This window comes from Carassius carassius, chromosome 16 (genome assembly GCF_963082965.1).
Source record: "Carassius carassius chromosome 16, fCarCar2.1, whole genome shotgun sequence".
Lineage (NCBI taxonomy): Eukaryota > Metazoa > Chordata > Actinopteri > Cypriniformes > Cyprinidae > Carassius > Carassius carassius.
Genome location: NC_081770.1, coordinates 2,773,995 through 2,786,155, shown reverse-complemented (window position 1 = coordinate 2,786,155; position 12,161 = coordinate 2,773,995). Strand labels below are relative to the sequence as shown.

At 37.9% G+C, this 12,161-nt stretch overlaps 1 protein-coding gene across 1 annotated transcript in view; it reads right to left on the bottom strand.

Moving 5' to 3' along the window:
- The window catches only part of LOC132159298 (uncharacterized), a 158,527-nt gene that overhangs the window by 27,964 nt on the left and 118,402 nt on the right, over window positions 1-12,161 (bottom strand). Inside the window, 3 exon segments of the mRNA XM_059568822.1 lie at window positions 3,629-3,799; window positions 4,473-4,646; window positions 4,858-5,028. Coding sequence (XP_059424805.1) covers window positions 3,629-3,799; window positions 4,473-4,646; window positions 4,858-5,028 — 516 coding nt within the window.

The window sequence follows — 12,161 nt, the reverse complement described above, 5'->3', positions numbered from 1 at the left end:
CCATCTAGAGCATCCTGACCAGTTGCATCACAATCTGGTATGAGAACTGTTCAGCTGCTGACCGCAAGGCAGTAGAGGGTGGTAAAAACTGCCTAACGCATCACAGGGCCACCTCTTCCTGCTATTGAGAACATCCAGAGGAAACGCTGTCTACGTCGAGCTCACAGCATTCTTAAGGACTTATTTATTTACAAACAAGCAAAAAACAGCAAACTTGTTATTACTTGCACTACTGTCTGTTCATCCAGAATACAGAGTAATCCATTTGCACACTGAAATATTTTCTATGCACTCTATCGTCCATGGCACTAGTGTAAATGATGTTCGTATGTTCATAGTTTCTGCCTATAGTGTACATACACTTTTACATAATCCATCTGTATAGTATGTTCAAAGTACAAACCCGATTCCAAAAAAGTTGGGACACTGTAGAAATTGTGAGTAAAAAAAGGAATGGAATAATTCACAAATCTCATAAACTTACATTTTATTCACAATAAGTGGGAAGTCGTGGCCTAATGGTTAGAGAGTCGGACTCCCAATCGAAAGGTTGTGAGTCCGAGTCCCGGGCCGGCAGGAATTGTGGGTGGGGGGAGTGCATGTACAGTTCTCTCTCCACCTTCAATACCACGACTTAGGTGCCCTTGAGCAAGGCATCGAACCCCCAACTGCTCCCCGGGCGCCACAGCATAAATGGCTGCCCACTGCCCCCGGGTGTGTGCTCACAGTGTGTGTGTGTTCACTGCTCTGTGTGTGTGCACTTTGGATGGGTTAAATGCAGAGCACAAATTCTGAGTATGGGTCACCATACTTGGCTGAATGTCACTTCACTTTCAGTTCAGTTCAATAGAATATAGATAACATAAAATGTTGAAAGTGAGACATTTTAAAATGTCATGCCAACTATTGGTTAATTTTGGATTTCATGAGAGCTACACATTCCAAAAAAGTTGGGACAGGTAACAATAAGTGGCCGGGAAAATTGTTAAATGTACATATAAGGAACAGCTGGAGGACCAATTTGCAACTTATTAGGTCAATTGGCAACATTATTGGGTATAAAAAGAGCCTCTCAGAGTGGCAGTGTCTCTCAGAGGTCAAGATGGGCAGAGGATCACCAATTCCCCCAATGCTGTGGCGAAAAATAGTGGAGCAATATCAGAAAGGAGTTTCTCAGAGAAAAATTGCAAAGAGTTATCTGGCTCGGCTCGGTGTTCATCTTCAGTTCTCTCTTCACAGCAGTTCAGTCAGTGTACTGTTTGGGTAAATTAATTACTCCGGGATAATGGTTTGTTTGAACTCAGAGGGAGTGTCAGCCACATTAAAAAAGTTAACAGCTTAAGTCATTTGTGGATTAATGCGTATTAGAGATACGAACCGTTTAAAACGGTTTATTTTAAGGTAAAATTCAGTTTTTTTGGTGAACTGAATGATTCGTTCGCGAACCAGATATCCAGACTGCTTTGAATTGAACTCTCTCTCACAACAGACACGGAAGAGAAGACAATGCTGAATAAAGTCGTCGTTTTTGCTATTTTTGGACCAAAATGTATTTTCGATGCTTCAAAAAATTCTAACTGACCCTCTGATGTCACATGGACTACTTTGATGATGTTTTTCTTACCTTTCTGGGCATGGACAGTATACCGTACACACAGCTTCAATGGAGGGACTGAGAGCTCTCAGACTAAATCTAAAATATCTTAAAGTGTGTTCCAAAGATAAACGGAGTTCTTACGGGTTTGAAGCAACATCAGGGTAAGTTATTAATTACATAAATTTGCTATCTGGCTGAACTAACCCTTTAACACTACACATTATACACAATATGTACATACAGTTAGCACTACACATTATATACTATAAACAGAATGTACACATTCTAAATTATGTAAAAATAAAAATTTAATAAATATATGCTAAGGTGCAACAGATTGTACGTGAACTGGATACAGAAATGTCATGGATGTGCATTGGATGGTATCCAGCGGTAATGGGTAGGTTATTGTATTGAATGCAGTGCATATGTATAGTCCAGTGTTGAACTGTTGGAGTTAAAGTGCAGTGTATGGCATACCATATTGTGGGAGTATGCTGTAGGGTGTATTAGTTAACTTTTTAAAATAAGTTGAGCTCAAAACTCACTCTTAGTCAGCAGCGTGTGTTTGAAAAAACTTGATCCGATGTGGATTATAATCACTAAATAAGGCAGAAATATTTATAAGCAATGTAAAAGACTATGCACGCTAAACATTAACGTAAACGTATGCACGCTAAACATACCATAGTAAACATGGTAAATATGACCGCTTGAAGAAATCAGACGTCAGCTTCTTATTCTCTATCACAATCGTGTATTTATTTAGTAACTTATATTATTTGTCATAAGTCTCGTCTCGAGAGTTTAGCTCCATGTTGCCTATCATAAATATATAACAATGTTTTTGTTCGGGAGCTTTTATAAAAGTAGAGATATTATCATTCATTCTAAATGTGACATATAGGCTACTGTGGCTACAAATAAACAGAAACAGACTCGACTGAATAAGCAGGCTATTTTCATAAGCGGTAAAAACAAATAAAATAGAAATACATTTATTTCTGTGTGAATAGTTTTGAGTCCTGATAAATTAATTCATTATGATCAACGTATCACTTATTCTATAGTAAAACATTGATGCTTTTGTATTTGAATATTTAACAAAGCATGCAAACAAACGGCTGCTTTTATCATGTTTGTTTTTAGATCGCACATGTTCCAGTGTTTTATTTCTTATTAGTTTTCTGATAACTTCTCTTTGTTGGTGAAATGATGGGGTTGCATGACGTTGTTCCTGAGAGGCATGTAAAGGGCGTGTTTTAGTGACATGCAGCGGAGCTTCAGGCTCAACTGCGAAAACACTGCGCTATTCTGGCCTCCGTGCTACTAGCTCAAGGCTATTAGCCCCGCCTGACCTGTTTTAAGCCCTGGCTCGCACTGGCCCGACAGTGGAAATGTGGCTAATGTCCCAGAGGAAGGCTTGACGATCAAGCCCCAGAAGTGACGGTGGAAACCAAACTGACCCTGTCTTCATGAAATTAAATTTAAATATAGAAACATGCATACACATATACATACAATATAAGCAAGAATTAAAGGACTTCAGTTCATCTGGGAGGTGTTACAACCAATGTTTTTATATTAGTCTTCAATCCTCTGTTTATAGTCAGTAAACATGATCACATTCAGCAGTTACAGCAGAGGTTAGAGACAAAATTTAACTGGAGTCATTTCAAAAGTTGTATAAATGTATTCTAAGAAGGTTGGAAGCTGTATTAAAGGCAAACGATGGTAAACACATTAATAAAATAATGGCTATTTCTAATGTGTTCACATTATTTTCTCCAACCCCTGTGCACTTAAAGGGATAGTTCACACAAAAATGAAAATTACCCCATGATTTACTCACCCTCAAGCCATCCTAGATGTATATTAATTTCTTCTTTCAAACAAATATAATCAGAGTTCTATAAAAATGTCTTTGCTCTTCCAAGCTTTAAAACGTGGGGTCGGACTCAAATAAGAATTAAAATAGACAACTGTAACATTACTAGTCATGTAACATGTGAAATGATGTAAGATACTCACATCAGTGTGTTGAGTCTACAGTGTTTATCCTGCAGTAGAGCAGCGATCTGATTCACTCCTGTGTCTCGTAGTTTATGTTCACTCAGATTCAGCTCTCTCAGGAGTAATGGGTTTTTACCCACAATTCCAGTCACATACTGACAGCCGTAATCTGCAGCAGGACCCAAAAATCTGCAGAAGAGAACATGAAGCTGGAATCAATTCATTGTGCATTGCATGAAAAGACATTTAAAGATCATCAAATATTGTTTGTAACGAAAAGCTCTGGTTCAAGTTTTAACAGTTGAACATTTAAATACACAAATCAGAAATCATTCAAAGAAAGACAAAAGTCAAAAGTAAATTATTTAAAAGAAACTCAGGGACAAAATCTCATTAGATCATGATTCTCAAAACAGAACAGAACTACAGTGTTGTGAACCTGAGCTTGATGGAAATTAATCTACAGTGCATACAGTAACATTTAAACAATCAAGATAATAAGTCACACTAAATATTTTTCATGAGAAACTTCCACAATAAAATAATCATAAATTTTAATTGAGGCGCCATACTACTGAACACAAGCACATCTATTGACGCAAAATGTCCGATTAACCTGTAACTTTTAACATGACTAAACTGTGCTGACATTTATCATCAAAACAACAGCAGCTGCAGCATCTGATCTTTCATGTTTGACCATTTCCAACAACAAATTGTTTACCTTACTGAATTAGTGAAATAATATAATATTCTATAATACACTTTAATATAATTTACTATAATATAATAAAATGTATTTATATAATACAAATATTTCAAATGTGTATAATTTATTTAGAATTATTTCATCAGGTCTCACCTCAGTGTCTTGAGTTGACAGTTTGGATCCTGTAGTAAATCACTGAGCAGCTTCACTCCTGATTCTCCAGGATCATTTCCTGTGAGATCCAGCTTTATCAGGTGTGAAGGGTTTGATCTCAGAGCTGAAGACAGAGCTTTATAACCTTCTTCAGTGATGCTGCAGTCTGAAAGTCTACAAAAAATGTTTTTATTCAAAGTTACTGTATATAAATTAATATTACTACTAATAAAAGGTTTAATATCTTCTTCTGATCAGAGAAAAAAAACATTTTGCCATCTGACAGGAGCATGTCTTTCCTTTTTTAGATTACTACAGTAACATTTGCATTTTGATACAAAGAGAATGTTATTGTTAAAACATAGCAATGGTTCATTACATTCACCTGAGTTTCTCCAATGTGCATTTTGTATTTTCCAATTCTTTCTGGAGTTTCTTCACTCCTGAATCCTGCAGATTATTGTTGCTCATGTCAAGCTCTTTCAGACTGGAGTTTGATCTCAGGACTGTAGCCAGAGCTGAACAGCTTTCCTCTGTTAGACCACAATCACGCAGTCTAAAATTATGAACATGAGGGGAGAATTTACAAATACAAAGTATGGTAACAATTTACAATACGGTTAAATTAAATGTTAATGTATTAATGATGAACAATACATATACAGTATTTATTTATTAATCTTTGACAACGTTAGTTAATGAAAATAGAGCACTGTTAGGTTATTGTTAATTCAGAGTGCATTAATGTTAACAAGCACAACTTTTGATTTTAATAATGCATTAGGAAAGGTCGAAATTAACATTAATGGGGTCAAATGATGCGATTTCAAAGGTTCCTTTCTCTTTGGAGTGTTACAAGCTCTTGGTGCATGAAGAACATCTGTTAAGTTGCAAAGACTAAAGTCACAAATCCAAAGAGATATTCTTTATCAAAGATAAGACTCTGCCACGCCCCACTAAAATGGCTCATTCAAACAAGCCCCCACATGTCAAAGAAAATGTGGTTTCAGTAACTGCAGTTGGTGTTGAACCAGCGATGCCAGGGAGATGTTGTGTTTTTCTAAGCAAAAGCACTTTATTTGGCCTTCCGAAAGTAGATGCATTTAGGAATCTTTAAGATTACATATAACGGAACAGCAAGAATTTTATGGACGACCGTTTTGTGAACCTAGGAGAGGAGGTTATTCTGACTTTGCTACTGTGACACTGCCACAGTAAAAGCCTGCATTATGCTCACTTCAGTTATGTTGATTTTGAGTTTTTTTCCAAAATCTTTTTGTTTGAGGGGGATTTTTGTTGGCCTTTAAGGACTCTTATTATGGTGGGCCTACTGATAAAGGGTGGAGGGCAGCCATTTTGATAAAAAGTTTCTTTGTTTAGAGGAGTGATGAGGTGGCTCGATTTTTTGGCTAACCTAGCCCTGTGTAATTGTCCTAAGAGACCTCTGGGAAATGAGACATTGCATATTAGACCTTGAAACCATCTTATATGGGCACGATCTGGTCTGGGATATATGTTTTGGAGAATACTCTGGCTACCTTTTTTTACAGCAGGAAGATAACCTGTTTTTTGGTAGGTTCTTGATCCAGTTGATTTATATTTCTTCTCTTTTTGGGGACATAGTTTTTTCATCAGGACTTCAACTTTCCTCCCTACCCCAAAGCAGAAAGGACAGTTGAGTATCATCTTTATATATTATTCTTGGCTTGGAAGGACTGTTGGGTTGTGGGCAAATAGCCTACTCATGAACTTTCACTATATTATGGTTCCATTTGGGTTTATAAAAGAGTCAACAGATTGGGATATCTTTGCATGTGTCTAACCAGTGTCTATTTTGCCTCATATCCGTGTTTTGTAATCATGCTGTTTCTGTGTGTTACATTTTAGACAAATGAGTAAAAGAAAACAATATTCAAATCCAATATTCTTGTGATAATGATTCAACACTTTTGTCAAGAGTTGGAGTTGTTATACTATGACAATCTGGCACTTCTGAATCAGCTACTGTAAGGGTTTTGTTATTAGTTTAAGTATTTGTTACTCACTGTACAAATGCAGAGTTTTGCGTGTCGTAAAGTACAAACCCGATTCCAAAAAAGTTTTGGACACTGTAGAAATTGTGAGTAAAAAAGGAATGGAATAGTTTATAAATCTCATAAACTTATATTTTATTCACAACAGAATATAGATTTTTGAAATATAGATTTCAGAATATGACATTTTGAAATGTCATGCCAAATATTGGCTCATTTTGGATTTCATGAGAGCAAAACATTCTAAAAAACTTGGGACAAGGCCATGTTTACCGCTGTGTGGCATCCACTCTTCTTTTTATAACAATCTGCAAACATCTGGGCACTGAGGAGACAAGTTGCTCAAGCAACTAGAAGCCTGTATTAGACAAGAATGGGACAACATTCCTATTCCTAAACTTGAGCAATTTGTCTCCTCAGTGCCCATACGTTTGCAGACTGTTATAAAAAGAAGAGGGGATGTCACACAGTGGTAAACATGGCCTTGTCCCAACTTTTTGGAATATGTAGCTCTCATGAAATCCAAAATGAGCCAATATTTGGCATGACATTTCAAAATGTCCCACTTTCAACATTTGATATGTTATCTATATTCTATTGTGAATAAAATACGTTCATGAGATTTGTAAATTAATCCATTCCTTTTTTTACAGTATTTACTCTATTATTCTTTTTCTACAGTGTCACAACTTTTTTGGAATCGGGTTTGTAGTTAACTAATAAATATTATTGTAAAGTGTTACCAAAAGTACTTTATTCAAATATTAAACAAATATTAAAGATTATGTAATATGTAAAATGTAAAGAGTAATGAGCTCTTCTAGAAATTACATTTACAATAATAATCCATGAAGTTAATTAGTTTTATTCCTTGTCAGTTTACTCTGCAATTTAGTGTACGACTGAATCCAAAAGGCCTAGAGACCTTTAATTTTTTTACACATCAGCTCACGGGAGATCCTTCAGTTTACAGTTACTGAAAGGGGTCATGAGCTGATAAATTACATTTCCCTTGATTTTTTTGACATGTAACATATCAACGTATTATAAAAACATCTTATATGTTTAAGAACTCAAAACCTAGTTAGTTAAAAAACAGCTTTTACAATACAATACAATGTTTATTTATATAGCACATTAAAAACAACTGAAGTCGACCAAAGTGCTGCACACATGGATATTGGCATTAGTAAAGTAATGCTGTGGAGCAATTTTAACATTCATGTTTTCTGTGCTTCTAAACCATATTCTGCAGGATTTAAGGATTTTTACTATCCATGGTCATACCCTTGATTTGATTTTAACCCACAGTTTTTCTGTTTCAAACATTTAAATCAGTAGTGCATCTTTTTCTGATCACAGGCTGGTTCTTTGTACTGTCCTCTTACGGGTCGAATCCTCAGAAATCCATCGCTGACACGTTTGACTCGCTCTTTTACATTCTAGGGAAGATTTTTCAGTAGCCTGCCATTAAATCTGCAAATAACTGGAGGTCTCCCTCTTTATATTAAATTGGCCCCCTCTAATTCTGCTTTTGAGTCTGCTCTAAAGATATGTGTATTCTCTCTAGCTTTCAATAGCCCTTGGTCAAAGGATTAATTTTTTTGTTTTTGTTGTATTTTAAATTTGATAGTCTTGTTTTATTCATCTTATTTCTGAATTTTGATTCTATTCTGTACAGCACTTTGGTTAACTTCAGTTGTTTTTAATTGTGCTTTAAAAATAAATGTTGTATTTTATTTAGTTGTATTAATATGCAAATCTGCTATCTAATCTAAGCAGAGAGCATTCACTTCAGTGTCTTGAATGTGCACTGACTATAAAAACAGATTGTTCTGCAGAGAGGGTCAAAACCCAGATACAAAATAGCCTATTATATCTAAATTCTGATGGTTATTTAATGTAAAAATCAGGCTAATATTATAGGTGCATCACAGAGAACATTGTAAAATAATTTAAAAAATGATGTAAATTATCTAAAACAGGTGTGAAAGTCTATCATCTAAATAATCCACACCATACAAACAACCTCAAAACAAGCAAATTAAAGTTTTGAAACGGACTAACATAAGTCCACTATTAAACCACATTGAAATGCTGGGGTAGGACCTGGAACTTAGAGTTCATGCTGGAATAAAGCCTACAAATTTCACTGAGCTAAAGCAGTTCTGTCTTCAATTCTGTGGCAAATTAATGAGGTCCATGTTAACAGATGGATCTGAATTCTAACCAAACACTAGGAATTGTCACAAAACTTACCTCAGTATCTCTAATTTGCAATTTATATCCTTAAGTCCAGTGCAGAGTAGCTTCACTCCTAAATCCTGCAAATTATTATTGTTCATGTTCAGCTCTTTCAGATTGCTATCTGATCCAAGAACTGTAGCGAGAGCTGCACAGCTTTTGTCTGTTAAGCCACAATCATTTAGCCTAATAGAGAAATAAATCAAATCACAGGGTTAGATACATGTAATACATTTGTTAAATACAAAAATTAAATTTATACCAATATTTTTTACATGAACAGAAAAATACATATACACTGCATATTTATTAGAATTGTATTCATTTAAATAATGAAGACAAAAACTAGCTTTCACATTTCACACATGAAGAACACAGGAACGAAGGAGTGAGGAGACGAGAAGTGAATAAATCAAAACGGTTTTATTAACAAAGGCTGGGGAACCCACTGGAGCGAGCTCTGGGGCTAGAGACGACACCCTTCTCCTCCTCCCTAGTTTCCTCTTTTTGATCGGGGGGGAAAGGCATGGTTGGTGAGCTAGAGTGCTGAACAACTGGCGGGACAACAGTGTGGCCAACGCGCTGGAGGACAGACAGTCTTCATACCGCGGGAAACTTACAGAGGGAAAAAAGAAAACAAAACACGGAAGAAGGAACGGTGCTTACTGTCTTGGTCAGCCGTTCTCTCAGATTGCACACGAGGAATACAGGAAAAAAGGAGCGAGGAGTCGAGAAGTAAATATCTCAACAGGTTTTATTATCCCTTTGGAGTCGATTAATGCGTATATGCGTTATGAGGCATTTTCCCCTGATAACCCCGAAAAGAACTTAAATTACACTTTCAGTTTTGATCGTACAGATAAGAGCAATACATCAATCGAATCTGTAATGGGTCTACTTTTTTTGTATACAGATATAACAACAAAACTTTGTGCATTTATAAAGTAACGATAACAAACAAGGTGTGCTGTCTGCAGCCTTGGTCTGGTGTGATCTTCATTTAGAAACACGTCATTAAAAAATGAACTGTAACTCAGTGAATACTCCACGAAGAGACATGAGAGATGTATCTATAGAAAGTCTGACATGGCTAATTTTAAACTAAACAAGTGCTGCCAAAAACAAATATTCTTTGAAAGTAATCCATATGAAAACAACGCAATGTCCGTTTTTCACGTCTCCCTTCATTATATCTAATGCGACCACGCCCACGTGCTGAACGCGCTATTGAGATTGTTTCACTGAAGCGCACTACTTGAATACGCCCATATAACAGAAAAGAACACAGCAAGACTGTTCAAGTTTTTTTATTTTACTGTAGGAATAAGACATAATTCACCCCAAAAAGATGTGATGTTGATTACTTCAGAATTTGAGATTTGGATTTCCTCAGGAAAAAAAAACAATAAAGTGCTTTATTCAGAGATCATAACCATGAGTAAGTCTCTTTTTATTTATTTATATACTTGTACTAGTTTTCACATAACGTGTAAACATTTTACTAGTTAGACTTTTTTCCAACTATAATTCCTGACTAAATGTATAATCAAGTGGAACATTATGAAGTTTCAATAACAATATACACTACCATTCAAAAGCTTGATGTAAATAATATAAATGTAACAAATAAATGTAACTGTAACAAATGTAACAAACAATGCTGTTCTTTCAATCCCCCCCCCCACCCAGAAAAAAAACCTGAAAAAATATTCTCAGCTCTTTTCAACATTAGAAAATCAGATTGTTAAAAGGATTTCTGAAGGATCGTGTGACTGGAGTAATGATCCAAAAAAATCAGCTTTGAAAGTCAGTGTCACAGTGTCTGGTCTGTGTTTCCCTGGATGTCCACTAGTGGTCTCACTTCCCCATAGAGTCACCCCACTGCAGGCACTACATTTCCCACTAGCCTTTGTCCCATTCATCACTGTTAATTGCACACCTGTTAATTGCACTCAGCTGTCCCCACTTTCATCGTTTTCACCTGTCCATATAAACCCGGTTTGTTTCTATCAGTTTCATGGAGTCCTTGGTTTATGTCACCCTGCTTTCTCGTGTTCTCTAGTGTTTTTCATGTTTCTTGTTTTTGGACTGCTTTTGTTAATATTGACCTCTTGCCTGCCTGGACTACGATTTTTGGATTCTCCCTATTAAACACTGCAATTGGATCTCTCTGTTTATGTGTACATTCGTGACAGAAGGACTCCATCATGCCCAGATCCAGCAGTGTGTGATTTCGTATCCGTTCCCCAGCCAGCATGGAGGAGTGGAGGGGGAGGTAATATAACCTAATCACCCTCCGTCAAAAGGGAAGTGAGGTGGGTGGTCTAGCTCAGATCTTTTGGACAATGGCAGTGGGGCTGGGGTATAATGATGAGGCACTGAAGAACCTGTTCAACAACTGCCTGGATGACCCTTTGCCTGGGTAGGAGATGAAGGGGCTGGAGGTCCTGGACTTTTGGGGGTTCACCAGTTACCTTCACCATCATAGTCAATGGGATACACCGACCACATCCGTCTCTCCAGACACGACGGCCGACGACCCAGCGCCACCGCTCAAGATGGCCGCCAGCCCAGCGCCACCGCACAAGTTGGCCGCCAGCCCAGCGCCACTGCACAAGATGGCCGCCAGTCCAGCGCCAAGGCACAAGATCCCCGTCGACTTTCCAGAGACGCGTCAGGTCCCCATGGTCCCTCCAGAGTCACATCAGGTCTCTGTGGTCCCTCCAGAGTCGAGTCAGGTCCCCGCTGATTTCCCAGAGTCTAGTCAGGTCCCCGTGGTCCCTCCAGACTCGAGTCAGGTCCCCGTGGTCCCTCCAGACTCGAGTCAGGTCCCCGTTGACCCTCCAGAGTCGAGTCAGGTCCTCGTTGACCCTCCAGAGTCGAGTCAGGTCCCCACTGACCAGGTCCCCGCTGATTTCCCAGAGTCGAGTCAGGTCCCCGTTGACCCTCCAGAGTCGAGTCAGGTCCCCACTGACCAGGTCCCCGCTGATTTCCCAGAGTCTAGTCAGATCACCATATACTGTCCTGAGTCAGGTCAAGTCACCATTAACACCCATGAGTCAAGCAAAACCACAGTTAGACCTCATGAGTCGTCAAGTCACTCTTGATCTTCATGAGCAAGATCAAGTCACCAATGATCTTCATGGGCAAAGTCAAGTCACCAATGATCTTCATGGGCAAAGTCAAGTCACCAATGATCTTCATGAGAAGAGTCAAGTCACCAATGATCTTCATGAGTCAAGTCAAGCCACAGTTGATCTTCCTGAACCCAGTCAAATCACCACGGATCTACCAGAGCCTCATCATGTCTCTGCTGACCTTCCAGAGCCTCGTCACGTCTCTGCTGACCTTCCAGAGCCTCGTCACGTCTCAGCTAAACTTCCAGAGCCTAGTCACGTCTCAGCTGAACTTC